The sequence below is a fragment of the Phaseolus vulgaris genome, chromosome 7, assembly GCF_051622355.1.
Source record: "Phaseolus vulgaris cultivar YP4 chromosome 7, ASM5162235v1, whole genome shotgun sequence".
NCBI lineage: Eukaryota > Viridiplantae > Streptophyta > Magnoliopsida > Fabales > Fabaceae > Phaseolus > Phaseolus vulgaris.
Genome location: NC_143504.1, coordinates 58,866,422 through 58,880,520, shown reverse-complemented (window position 1 = coordinate 58,880,520; position 14,099 = coordinate 58,866,422). Strand labels below are relative to the sequence as shown.

Here is a 14,099-nt window from a genome sequence, read left to right as displayed (position 1 = left end):
CACACCCAAAAACTCTTGAGCCTCTCAAATTCTATATCACTTCAACACAAGTCAAGAGAATAGAATAGAAGAGAAGAGAAGAGAGTTATATGAGAATGGCATGCATAGATAGAACATCTCCAGCACTGAACCAAATACTGCTCAAACTTTACTGGTAAGAACAGCTTTTGTAAATTTCCTAGGCCTTATCTTATATTCTTCAAATCTTTCATAGTATATGCAGAACATGGTTTAGTTGTCTGTGTGTGTATGTGTCTGTTTTTTTGTTATTTTCTTTTCTTTGGTTAGTTTTTCTTGAGGAGAAAGTTACAAAAAGATAAAAGTATGAGGTAAATTCATCACAAAAATGGTTATATAATGAATTAATTCATTAATGTTTATGCATTTACATTAAGATTTGTTATCATATAACATGGAAGATTAGTGTAAAAGATTGAACTAAATGTGAGTTAAAATCTCATGTTAAATAAAATTTGACAAAAACAGTAAAATATATATATAAAAAACTCACCAACTTTTTTTCTTAAAATTTTAAGTTGAATGTGTAAACTTATCAAAGACTAAGGAATTTATATACATTAACTTTCTTTGTCTTTACTTCAACTTCTTTTATATTTATAATTTCTTGATATCACATTTTTAGAGCAATTTTTTTGTCTTTCTGAAATGTGTTTTTGTCTTTCCAAATAATTCCATTAAACATATTTGTTGTTACAAGTAGGTAGATAGGTGTGAGATATATAATTTGTTGTTTAGGGTTTATTAATATAGATGTTTCTGCAAAAAGAATGAAAAACAGGTCTCATCATACTCCGTAGAAAAGAAGAAAAAAAATCTTTGTTTAAACATCACGTGTTACAAAAAATTTGATGTGATTTTGGCAGACATAAAATGCATATTCCTGGTAAGAAAAGCTTGGTGGTGTCTGCTGAAAATCTCATTGATTTGAAGAGGTTTAAAAAATCATCACCTTTGCTTTTGAAGTTTTGTATACATTTGGTTGGAGTTTACTTTCAAAACCAATTATTACTTTTCATCAAATATTCAATTTGTTCCTAAAAGTATCAAAATTTTCCCATTTAATGTCTTATGGCGCAAAGAGAAATAGTTCTTGATTCCATATAACTCTTTCATGAAAAAGTCCTTGTGTAAATGCATAAACATAAATTGAAGTAAATGTGCACAAATAATGATAATCTAGTTGCTTAAGTATGTGATAACCCTCATTAAGAAAAATAGTATTTTAAGTGCTTCTCAATGACATGGCAGTGCTGAGAAGCCCTTGGAGATTGATCATCACTTGTATGAATTTGGGTCAGTGGAGTACCATATTCAGGTAAAACTCTTACCTCAACAAGGTGCATTGTGCACAAATCTTTAGATTTTTTAAGGATTTTAGATTTAAGTTTAAACAAACTTTATAGGTAACATTGATTATTTGTGTTATGCTTACAGTCTCAAGCCTCTAATCCCCAACTAGCCTACTTGTCAGTATCAATGCCACCTCTTTGCCATGGAGTCCTGCCAAATGAACTTTCTTCTAAGACCATTGAAATGGTTAAGGGTCTATGTCCTAATGTTGTGGAGATTATAGAGCCTGCCAAAGAAGGATACCAGCTTACTCTGAAGCTTGACCTTAATCAGATTCCAAGAAACAAAGGTTTGTTTCCCTTACCAACTTGCAACATGGTTACCACATTCAACTTATAACAACCAGAGTGATTACAAACATTTTATTAGTGTAATCAGTGTGAGCAATGAAAATAATGGTATTGCATGGTAGAAAAGAAAAGTAGATGAATTAATGGCTACCTAGTTTTCCTTCAATTCAAGAATAAAGTTGTGAATTGAAAGTTAATGTTCCTCACAATTTTTCAGGAAAGACTAAAGAGGAGAAAGGAAACTTCAGAATATCATATCAGCATTTGCTATGCAAACTAAATGCACACCTTGTGACATTATGAATACTCAAGCAAAATATATTTATTAAATTCAAAAAAAGAATTGTAGCAGTCCAAGCAAATCTAATGAAAAAATAAGTACAAATATGTTCAGAAAATTAAATATCTATATAAAAAAGAAACACATATGAACATTGTAGGCAGTTTTTCAGTAAATAGACTCGGATAATCTAACTTAAGATTTCAAGCTGTGTGATGATACCAAATTCTTGTTCCAGACTATGATAAGATCATTAGGGAAATATCATCAGTACATTCAGTAATTCTGAGTTCACAGCTGAAAGAAATGTTATGGAACGTGAATTCTGATGATGCACTTCAGGGGATGTACAAACCCATCAAACTAGTCTACCATCCAAGAGAACCTTTCTTTCTTATAAGACAGGTAATTCTTCAGTAACTTAATTTTTTAACCTGTCAAGTCAAATGCAACAAAAAAACAAGAAAACAAAGTATAAAAAGACCTTCCAAATAAAATGAACAAGATTACTATAATATATGGAATGATATTCAAAGGATTATGAGAACCATGGTTACAATAAACTAGGTGAGGTATGTCAAGAAGTTGAGAATAAATCTAACATATTATCATTACTTGCTTATTCTCACCAATTTACCATTCAAATATCAACACTATAATAGAACACATGAAACCTCTCTGCATAAGGGTTGAGATACCGCTGAAGTGTCTCATTTTATTTTATTTATTCTTTGTTGATAAAAAAAACACATGAAACCTCTCTTCCTCCATATTTTTCTCAGATTATAAAATAACTACCTTCCAAATTTAGTTATATTCCAGAAGAAACAGAAATTCACAACCAAGTAGCAAAAGACAACTCATTACCAACTTCATGGTCTGTAAAAGATATTTGTATGCTAAAGCTTTTCCAAATTGATCAACTAATACTTGCTACATGCAGCCACAAAGAATCATAGCAGTATTCCCAATTCGTTTCAAGGAAAAGTCAGATGTGACTATTGCCACAGCTTTCTTTCAGGTTTGTAGCTGATAAAGTGAAACCAAGTAATTTATTTTCAACAACTCAATGTGCTCCGAACGTATTTATTTACTATGCAATGACAGGAGCTTGTGGACGTGGGAAGTTCAGATAAATGGGCCAAGGCACCACCCTGCAACTGGTCAGCCATTCCTCCACCAGAGTTAAGAGGAGAAGCTTTTGAGGATTTGAGTACCAATGGAGGGTTTTTCACTTTTGGTATAATTTTATCATTCAGTAACTATGACATTAACTACTTTCTTACAAACCGCAAACTGATAACACAGTTTTGAAAATTTTAAACTCTAATTTCAAGCAAGATATCAACAAAAGAATTGTTGAGTAAGTCGGATCCGAGGCATGTGAGACTGAAAACCTTTTTTATGTTTAATAGATATCTCTTCTCGTCACGTTGAAGGCAATAGGCTAGACAAAACTGTCTGGAGTCTATTAAATTTCAGTGCCTATGTTAGATATCATGTAAAGGTAACATCAACATGACAACATTATTATTTCTTTTTGAAGTCTACTTAGTAAATCCCTTGATATTCCAAGTTTTGAAGGTCTTGTGTACTGCAGAGCACCAAAGGTTTTATTCAAAGAAGGATGAGGAAGCGTTTGGAAAGTTTAGTTGAGGTACAGAAACACTTAATTTGAAGCATTAAGTTCATTGTCTGAACAAAGATATTCTATTGACAGCATTAAGACTCAAGACATATAATAAGACCCAAATGGGACCCATTATATGCTTAAAGTACCTACCTAAAGGCACTTCCTGCATAAAAAAATACACATTCACCATAAATAACTAAATCTAGTTACAGAAATGTTGATAGTTTTGTCTTTCATGCAGGTACTGCACCAAACAAACTCAGAAGAAAATGAACAAACCAAACAACATAAAGGTCTACCTTCTGCTAACACATTTCAATATTGACAATATAACTCACAAATTAAGCAGACAAACTAAACCATAAACTTGTTTTAGAATTAAAAGTATTGCTTAATGGCTATACTGGTGATTTTTTGTTAATGCCAGACAACATAACACACACATGTTCATAGATATGAATGAAAACAATATAAAGTAAAAAATTTAAGAAAGTTGACTGATAGCATCCCAGCATGCCAATTGTTCATTCACAATTGATTTTCAATGTGCAGTACATAGGTACACAAAGAAACTAGTGAGATCAACAAAATATGTCATCCTCAAACAAAGATGGCAAACCTTTGGAAGAAAAATAAAGAGGATTGGGTTCCGACTTAAAATTCACGGATTTACACGATTTCGTCAACGATGGTTGAGGTTCCCAAAATTTTCAACAGGATATACAAAAATAGATTAGAACTTGGTGTATTTTATGTTATATATGGAGTTCATAACGATGGTCCAAGAAAATAAATACTTCACTGCCTATTTTATCACGCCTAACTATAAAATTTATATGGATTTCAACTACTTGATTGTAAACAAAAAGAAGCATATTCATTGGTGTAGACATCTACCAAATTTGTAATGTTGCAAGTGTAATGTCTATGCATAGCAATCAAAATGAAGTTTTATACTGAAATGTTTTGCACAACGAGTATAATCCCTTCAAGAGGAGTTCCATTCCTTCTAATGTTTGTTTCATTTAAGTATTCAAATAGAGAAGTGTAAGATTGAAAAGTGAATGATAACAACAGGTCTCGTATCTCAATTTAATTACTTCACAGTGTTGTTAAATAACTGTTATAGAGCTGCCATAAGGCTATAACCTAGTGTTTTTCAAACCCTCCACCGTAAGCAACTTGTAAAGGGAGACCCACTATGGCACTGTAATGGCATGTTTATATGGCATAATTTTGCCCCTATGCCATTTGCTATTGATAACCTTGCATTGAATCCATTAATTCTCACCACGATCATTTTTTCTACATCCATTGCCTGATGTAATATAATTATTAATTATTACTACAAGAACACAAGAACTAAACACTTGGTCTTGGGTAACTTTCAAGATACTCTCGCTTTACTTATTCTGACTGGTGTCTTTATCTTCTGGTTTATTCTTTCTTGCTAATAGAAAAAAAAAAAAAAACAACTCACTGACAAAAGTTTTAATCTAAAGTCGTTGACAATCAGGAGTCATGTGGTTAAAAAAAATGTTTCTAAACAATTGAACACGATTATCTCTGCACGTTTAAAAGAAACCTACCTTCACATAATAAACTAATAAGTGCAATCACACGCATCAAACTACGAACGCTCAAACTATTAATATGGTTCCCTATTGCATACTTTTAGCTTTGCAAGTGGGATTCAGGTCACAACAAGCAGGATTTAAATGCATTCTCTTCAACAGAAGAGAAAACCAATACAAATCAATAAAACTTTAACTTCAATCCAAATGTCATTACTTTCATATACTGTAACAGTAATTTGTAAACATTTATAGTTCAAAATACCATGACAGGAAACGTTGCTATGAATCAATTGAGCACAAAAAACAAATCAAAGGTAGGCAATCACAACCTATCTACCTGGTAGGTGAAAAACCAATGATTCACAATGCAAACTTTCCTTTCTGTTATTCTACCAAAGCCATTAACATTTCACTCCATCTCCAGATCCGGAAGAGCCCGCGTCCGAAAGCTCGCGGATTCAATCTCAGACAGCAAAGGGCCCCTTGCCTCCCCACTCAAACTCCTGTTACCTGCAACCACCCCAAATGCCCCAACAGCCAAAACCACCACCCCAATAGCATGCACAGTGAACAAAAAATTCATCAAAGCCACACCCCTCAAACTATCCTCATCAAGATCACAATGCACATCAACAGTATCCTTTAGGGGCTCTGAAAAGTTCATCTTTCCGCACCCCTTCAGCCCAAAAAAATCAGTGTACAAAGAAAACCCCACCTGCAACAACCAAGTGCCCTTAAACACCAATCCACAAGACAACAAAAACTCGGCAAAAAAGGCCGAAGGCTTAGCCGCCAAGCAAATACAAGCACCAGCACACACCAGTGTCAACCCTCCCAGAAAACCATACACAGAACCAGCAAGACCTGACACCCCTTTTCCCATCACAAAATACTCCAGCAAGAAAACAATCCCACCAGACAAAAAAACAAAACTTTCATCCACCAACGACGTTCCCCCCACGTGTTCACGTACTATGATCAAAATGGTCAAGAGCCAGAAGGCCAAAATGGCGAGGGATTGTTGGAAGAGGGAGAATTTGTAAGTGGGGTGGCCGGAAAACGAGAAGAAGAGGAAAAACTCGGAGAAAGAGAAGATGGGAAGGGCGATGAGGAGAGCGTAGAGATCAAAGGTCTTCCATTTTGGGTCAGAGAAGTACCAGAGCTTGGAGCGGAAGTGAGAAGGGTTGTGAAGGTAAAGGGAAGTAGAAGAGAGTAACCGGCGAAAGCCAACCGGGAAGAAGAGCACGAAACCGCACAGATGAGTCGCCAACGATGCCATCTGTACTGTAGTTATGTTTTTGTTAAGGTTGTTGTTTCCTGTGTTCTTTCTCTTTGGTTTTCACTGAATCAAAACACACAAAATTATTGCAAATTCACCTTCAAGAATCACAATTTGGTCCTTCTGACACTGTTTGCAATCCAAAACATTTAATTAAACAAATTTTATTTATGGATTTAATAGCTTATTTGCATCTCTGTTGTTTCTATTAATTTGTGTTTTATTTAATGATTTAAATCCATTGTTCTTATGTAAATATACATTAAAAGAATTCAATATATCTTAGCGGTGTATAGATATATGTAACCCATACATTAATATAACACGGAGAGGAGATCCGTATAATTTTTAAAATATAATATAAAAATACGGATATATATTATATAATTAAGAATTATATAAATTAATAATAAAAAATTATATATATAAATATGTAAGAGAAAGATGTTACTTATACATAATTCAAAAGAATTTGATAGGATAATCATAATAAAAATTTATATAATAAATTTAAATTTTTAAAAAATTAATATAATTTTTTAAATTGTGTTAATATTGTACTAAAATTGTAAAAAATTTAACGATATGTGTTTTATGAATGTAATTTGAGTGTCTATATCCATTACATATTACATATATTCAGACACACCATTAAAAAACGTGTTTGAATCTAATTTGCAACACACTTTAAAAAGTAAGTTATGAAAATTATTTTATAAGACGTATTTATACATGTAGATATTTAAAACAGAGCATCATATCAGTATATTCAACTTTAATACAATCATATTCTATAATTATGTTTTAAAGAAACAGATAGTAGATAGTTAACTTATAATAACTAATGGTTAATTTAAAACACATTAATTTATCATTAAGTTATATATTATATAATATTTAACAATTTACACTCTTATGTATCTTAAAAGCATAAAGTAACTTTCTTCAATGTGATTTATTTAATAGCAAAGTAACATAAGGATTTATAATTATACATATATTGTTTATATATGGTGTCCCCAATTTTAGAAATTCTGAACTCTTTGCTCTCATGTGTTTCCATAGTTATTAATTTTTGTATTTACTACCTAATTTTCTTTTCTTTTTTTCAATTCATTTGATATTTTTTATGTTTTATTCAGACGAACTACATATGATTTTATTTAGAATATATATTTGTATGCATATAGTCGTTGTTATTAGTATTAATTATTCATTTTTATTCGTTAAAATATTTTTCTAGACCTGTCATTGAATTTATTAAACTTTTCTCTTCATGAGGGTCAATATATGAGATTAAATAATAGCCAAGTCTATCATTAAAATAGAAACATGTATTTAAGACATTGAAAAGTAATGTAATTCAACAAAACAATCTTTTTGAATAAATTTAAAACAAACTTCTAATCTTTATTTACAATTTTATTTTCTATTTATTTTAAAATTTATATTAAAATATTTTGGGTCTTACAATAAGCTTCTCTACATATATCTAATTTTTTATTATAAATTTATGTTCTTTCTTTTGTTTTTAGAAACTATTTTAAACTATACCCAGTTATGTACCCAAAGCAACAACAGGTACCAAAAACTCTAACCCCTTAAATTAAAGTATGATTTTTTTTTAGATTTCTATTTTATATAATGGACAGATGCCTTAAAAATATTTAGAAATTGAAGAAAAATAGTGAAAATGTCTATATTTTAGCAGATAACTTCCTAAAATACAATATCGTAACCACTATAGAATAAATATATACCATCAATTAAGAATTCATTTGCTATAAATTAAAAAAAAAATGTAATGATATGAATGATTTTTAATATTATAAATATGATAATTAACCTTAATAATCTAATCTCAACGAATTTGGTAGGAGAACATTAATATTATATATAAAAATAAAGAGTGATTTTAAAGACAAACTATCTACCTTAATTATTGACTATGAATGAAAAAAAAAGTAGTTTTAAAGATGAATATGTGTTTATTTCGATATGTTTTTAATAATTTCACATAATTAAAGACTCGAGATGTTAAGTTAAATGCATGTTCGTCTTTTAATTTTCAAAAATATCTTATAAAAACAAAAACAGTAATAAAATTGTTAATTTTAAAATAGAGAATATCTCTAACACATTAAATAATCCGTATTCAAAATCTATATAGCAGAGACACTGACACGGACACGAAGATACGTATAATCTCTAAAATGTAGGACCCAGGAACAAGGGGACACCGATCTATATATTATATAATTATGAACTATATAAATTAACAACAAATATTTATCTGTACAACTATGTTACAGATTATTTTTTGGAGTAGAATGTTGTTCATGACTAGTTCAAAATGATTTGTTTCTTATTTTTATAATCATAATAAAAATTTATATAATAAGTTTGGGTTTTTAAAAAATTAATATATTTTTCTTTTTTAAAATTATGTTAGAATCGTATTAGAATTTTAAGAAATCCAACAAATACTTTTTGAATTTGACATTTCATGAATACGTATTATACAAATGTCATACGAGTGTTAGTATCCAATACAAGTATCCCCAATATTTAAGAAAAGTATCTGAGTTTCATAGCTCAAAATTATAACATAAATTAAACATATTTTTTTTTTCTGTAATCTCATTTATAAAATTTGACATAAATAAATCGCTTTACTGCATAAATAGATATAATTTGGACGGTTAGTGTAAAATAGTTGAATCCTTGTGTGATGAAGAGAAGGCCTCAAAATTCTTGAGGTTGAAAACGATGACATGTTTCATCGCTGCCATTTCGCCACCTAATTAGGGTTGGTAACCAATCCACCATCAATGACTCATCTATTTTTCTTTCATTTATTTTTTATTTCATCAATAAAAATAAATTCAAATAATTTTCAATATATTTTGAATTTTTACTTTATTTGATTTTTTAAATGTTTCCCAGACTAATTTGTTAGCAAATTAATAACAAAATCAATATCTGTAATTATTTATTCTGTCAAATCACTACAAGAAAATCATAAAATAGAAATTAATTTTAAAGATAAAAAATAATTAATTGATATAGTGATTAAATTAAAGACTATTTTAATTTTTTTTTTAATTTTTAAATTAATTTTTATTATTGTTAGATAAATTTTAAATTGGTATCTAATTAGCTATTAAGATTTTAACTATCAATTATTTATTTAAATAAGTATATAATTATAATACATAATACATCTACTAAAAATAGTTATTTAGTATTATTATATATTTTACCACATATATCTACTTGTCAAACTCGCATAATTCTGCCGGCATTATAATTAGACTATGCTGAAAAATATGAACAAAATGCAATTTTACTAGGTTTAGTCAATTTTTTGAAGTTCTAGAATCTCTACACTTTTTCTTCTGCTCACACGTTTTCCAAACCATATATCAAGAATATTTTGTAACAAAAATAATATTGGAATATTTTTATCAATTATTAATATAAAATTATTAAATAAAAAATAATTTTAGATAAAAAAAATTATTAATTTGTATAGTGGATAAATTAGATACTATTTTAGAGACAAAAAAATTATTGATATTTAAGTTAGTTTATATTATAATAAATAATTTATAAATTGATATCTAATTAACTATCTAAATTTTAGCAACCAATTATTTATATTTTAAAGTTAGTAAGTAAAATCTTGATATCTAATTAAATACCAATTTAAAAATTATTTATTATTAATAGAAACTAATCCAGATATCAATATTTTTTTATCTTTATAATAGTATTTAATTTTGTCAATATAACAACTAATTATTTTTTGTCTTTAAAATTAATTTTTATTAAATGATTTTTTTTAATGAATATGCTTTTGATAGGAAAATTTATATGCCAATAACTTTATAGAAAACCTGTTCTACACATTTGCTAATAATTTTCCATACAATTTAAACAACGTTTTACATTTTCTTGTTCTTATCTAACAAAAAATGTAAACTTTTGTAATAATTTTGAATCTTTAATCATATAACAATTTGTATAAAAATTAGATTCTATAAGCACCATTTTGTTAATGAAGAACATGTTGAGATCCGAAGCATTTGTTTTTGTTCACTTAAAAAATTGTGATTGATGAAGAGATGACCCTAGAAAATACGTGTTATCCAGTAGAATTTGAGATGTAGATCTTCTCCAAGTAGCTTGGTACCATGAAGTTGAGTCATATTTGAGTTGTGGAATTTCATAATTAAGCACAAAAAAACTAAAAAGCAAAACCACCAATATGTGTGGCTCCAAATGCTTGGATGTTGTGAATCACACTACACTCCAATTTCAAACCACTGGTTCTCCAATTTACACACACATATCCCTTCCTTTACAAGCACAATATAAGCCATGAGAACCATCTATCTCAAGCTCCAACAAGAGGCTAAAAAGAAACCACAAAAACCACAGTGAGAGAGGGAAGAAAGCATAAACAAATGGCTACTTCACTTTCTGCAACTGGGTGTGTTGGTTCTTCCTTCTATGGAAGTTGGGGCACTTCGATTGTTGGTGAGGACTACACCATGTTGGCCAAGTCAGTGACATCACAGGTTCGCATGGGGAGGGGAAAGCCAGTGAGATTGCAGCCAATGATGAAGAATGTGAATGAAGGGAAAGGTATCTTTGCACCTCTTGTGGTCATCACTCGAAACATAGTTGGCAAGAAGCGTTTCAACCAGCTTAGAGGCAAAGCAATTGCTCTACACTCCCAGGTCAAATTCAATGTTCCTGTCAAGAGTTGGTGTTTTCTGTGATCACCCTTTTGCTTAATTTCATGATTTTGTTTGTGGGGTAGGTGAAATTTGAACCTAGTACCATGTTTCATATTGTGAAATTCAATGTTCCTGTCAAGAGTTGGTGTTTTCTGTGATCACCCTTTTGCTTAACTTGATGATTTTGTTTGTGGGGTGGGGCAAATTTGAACCTTGGACCATGTTTCATGTTGTGTCTTGAATTCTTGTTCATCGGGTTTGGTGTGCTGTTTGTGTGCTTTGTCTTTGTTTCCAAGCATTAGAACAAGTAGAATCTGTAAAAGGGTGATCGATTTGAAGCAAAAAAACTTAGATGCAGTATACTATTATAGTGTTGTTTTCAGTCGTAGTTCAGAGTTTTGTTCTGATAATCAAATATCATCTCTTTTTATTGAAGTAAAACTTTGAATCTGATTGGAAAACAAGAAGAGATGAATTTGGATCCATCACACACACTCACACCTTAACTGTCCTTTTTGTTCATCTGGTTTGAAATTTGTTGAAAAAAGAAATGAGTTCATGGAAAATGGCTATACTTTTTATCTTGTATTCTAGTCCACACATCAAACACTGATATGTTGATATGTTAAGGGGCTCTAACTTCTAAGACAAAAGGTGGAGCAATTAGAAAACCATAATTTTGTTAATCATAATTGCCATTTGTCCTACAAATTACCCCACAAAGAAAGGCATTCAAGATTTGATTCGTGGGAAAAGAAAAAGATATTGAGAATTTTGGTGCAGCATGTTGTTGGCTATTATTTTTGTACTAGTAATATATTTTTTTAATGGGCAATCAAAAAATTGAATAAAAGGGTGTTATAATCCTTTTACGAGAAAGATACCAAATAATTTCTCTAAGAATCCTATAACGAATGTCACTCTGCTTAGACAAGTGTTTGGGACAGATGTTCAACCTCTCAAACCATATAAAAAAATCAACGATTTGCTACTATGTTAATACAAGTAGTTGGTCATTGAGTCCAATATGAGAAAGAGAAAGACATCTTTGGAACCTTGTTTTTTAACCATAAAAAATTTCGCTACTTACCACTTTTGCTTGATTAAACATTATTCCATTTCTATGTTTCCAAATGCACCAAATGATAGAAAATCCACACTTATTTCCACAACTTATTACCTTCTCTAAGTACAATGAAACATTGATGAAAGCATGAAACATGTTCTTTCTTTCTTTTGCTGAACTTTTACATTTTGAAATGTTAGGTAATCACGGAATTTTGCAAATCAATAGGAGCAGATGGAAAACAGAGACAAGGGTTGATCAGGTTGGCGAAGAAGAATGGAGAATGGCTTGGGTTTCTTGCATGATAGATTAGAGAAATGTTCATCATATTTTGTAATTACCATGTGAGAAAGTAACAAGTTTGAACTTGATGGTTTTCAATTGACAGAAGAATGTAAACTAGGAACAAATCTCTCTCTAGTTGTTACTTTTCATTCTCAAGTACTGTTCTCTTACTTTGTCCTCTAGATACATCAAATATTATAAAATCAGAGGTCATCTACATATCAACGGTGATACAATGAACAAACCAATGTTCTTATACAGCATATTTTTCACAATTTTTCTGCTGCTTTTTTTGTGAACCAATTAGTAAAAAGTTTGTTCAGTTTCAACTTTGATTATCCTAAATGCTCATATCATTTTCCCAAACTATGTGCTTAGATGCTGCTGGATATGTTGTTGATCAGATTCTACTACACCTTTTCTTTCCAACTATTATTATATACCTTGATTCAGATGTATTGCATTTTAAACCAGATTGAGATGTTAATGATTAATGGGCTTATATCATGATGAATAGTTTTTCTATTTATCATGGTTTGATATTAGCCTACATTATTTAAAAATTATTAAATAAAAAGTAATTTTAAATATTAAAAATGATAAATTGTTATTAAGAAATAGATTTTAAGTCTAATTCAATCTTATAAAATCGATTTATAAGATGAGATTTGCATTAATTTATGTATTATAAAAAATTCTAATATATAGATTCTTGTAGAGCTTTAAGAGTAATGTAACAACCAAAATAAACTTTATTATCAAAATGGTTCTAATATATAGATTCTTGTAATGCTTTAAGAGTAATGTAACAACCAAAATAAACTTTATTATCAAAATGGTTATTTAAACAAAGTGCTTAGGAAACAATGCTTCTTCTAAAGACAACTTACAGTGTAAGAAAATTATCAAATTATAATTAATTTTAGAGACCAAAATAATTAATTATTAATATTTGATTAAATTAAAAACAATTTAAAAAATTAAAAAATTATTAATATTTAAAATAGTTATTATTATTAATAAAAAATTATAAAATAAATTTTAAATTGATACCGAGATTTTAACTACTAATATTTTAATCTAAAATATTAATAGTTAAGATATTGGTAACTAATATCAATTAAAAAATTATTTCATAAATTTTTATTAATAATAAAAATCATTTTAGATACAAATAATTTTTTAATCTTTAAAATAGTATTTAATTTAGTCAATATAATAAATAACTATTTTTTATCTCTAAATTTGATTACTCTTTAATAAATTTAATTTTTTTTAGTGTCATATGTAACTCCTTAAATGTTTTTTTTTAAGTTGTTCTTTCGCTATAATTGAGGTTTCAATTTTACCTTTTTAACCAGTACTAATTTTTATTGTAAAAGTATTAGATAAATTAAATTAAAGAGGTAAAACTTCACTTTTAATCGAAAATATCACAAAAACACGTAAAGAATTACATTTAAGTTTTGTCTATTACGTAATTAGTGCATGGTTTCTTACATAACACTAGTGCCTTGAGAATTTCTTACTTGACCTAATACTTTGAGCATTTTTAGCAAAAGTATAAATAAAT

The 14,099-nt window shown here is 29.2% G+C and overlaps 3 protein-coding genes across 4 annotated transcripts; 2 read left to right on the top strand and 1 right to left on the bottom strand.

Moving 5' to 3' along the window:
• Positions 1 to 4,536, top strand: ARPC2B (actin-related protein C2B). The gene is given in 11 exon segments (XM_068633633.2): positions 1 to 154; positions 1,270 to 1,336; positions 1,456 to 1,660; positions 2,180 to 2,346; positions 2,885 to 2,962; positions 3,049 to 3,181; positions 3,357 to 3,448; positions 3,542 to 3,598; positions 3,816 to 3,867; positions 4,127 to 4,182; positions 4,185 to 4,536. Coding segments are annotated over 11 exon segments (1,020 nt in total). The 5' UTR covers positions 1 to 89; the 3' UTR covers positions 4,233 to 4,536.
• Positions 1,950 to 6,502, bottom strand: LOC137827476 (uncharacterized). Of its 2 annotated transcripts, none has more exons than XM_090305350.1 (2): positions 5,481 to 6,502; positions 1,950 to 2,375 (listed from the first exon to the last, which is right to left on the bottom strand). In XM_090305350.1, exon 1 carries the CDS (start codon positions 6,428 to 6,430, stop codon positions 5,561 to 5,563), a length of 870 nt encoding a protein of 289 aa, XP_090161476.1. In that variant the 5' UTR covers positions 6,431 to 6,502; the 3' UTR covers positions 1,950 to 2,375; positions 5,481 to 5,560. The 2 variants fall into 2 exon arrangements, with proteins under 2 accessions (XP_090161476.1, XP_068489737.2); XM_068633636.2 differs by having other exon boundaries at positions 5,489 to 6,502.
• Positions 6,503 to 10,601: 4,099 nt separating this feature from the next.
• PGR5 (proton gradient regulation 5) lies at positions 10,602 to 12,770 on the top strand. Its single transcript, XM_068633632.2, has 2 exons — positions 10,602 to 11,175; positions 12,442 to 12,770. Exons 1-2 carry the CDS (start codon positions 10,900 to 10,902, stop codon positions 12,544 to 12,546), a joined length of 381 nt encoding a protein of 126 aa, XP_068489733.1. The 5' UTR covers positions 10,602 to 10,899; the 3' UTR covers positions 12,547 to 12,770.
• Positions 12,771 to 14,099: the final 1,329 nt, after the last annotated feature.

What these genes read in the sequence shown, in the direction of transcription:
- LOC137827476 (XM_090305350.1), bottom strand. Translation starts at nt 6,430, where the DNA reads ATGGCATCGTTGGCGACTCATCTGTGCGGTTTCGTGCTCTTCTTCCCG.
- PGR5 (XM_068633632.2), top strand. Translation starts at nt 10,900, where the DNA reads ATGGCTACTTCACTTTCTGCAACTGGGTGTGTTGGTTCTTCCTTCTAT. An exon ending in CAATTGCTCTACACTCCCAG is followed by an intron (nt 11,176 to 12,441) that starts GTCAAATTCAAT and finishes TTGAAATGTTAG; the next exon opens with GTAATCACGGAATTTTGCAA.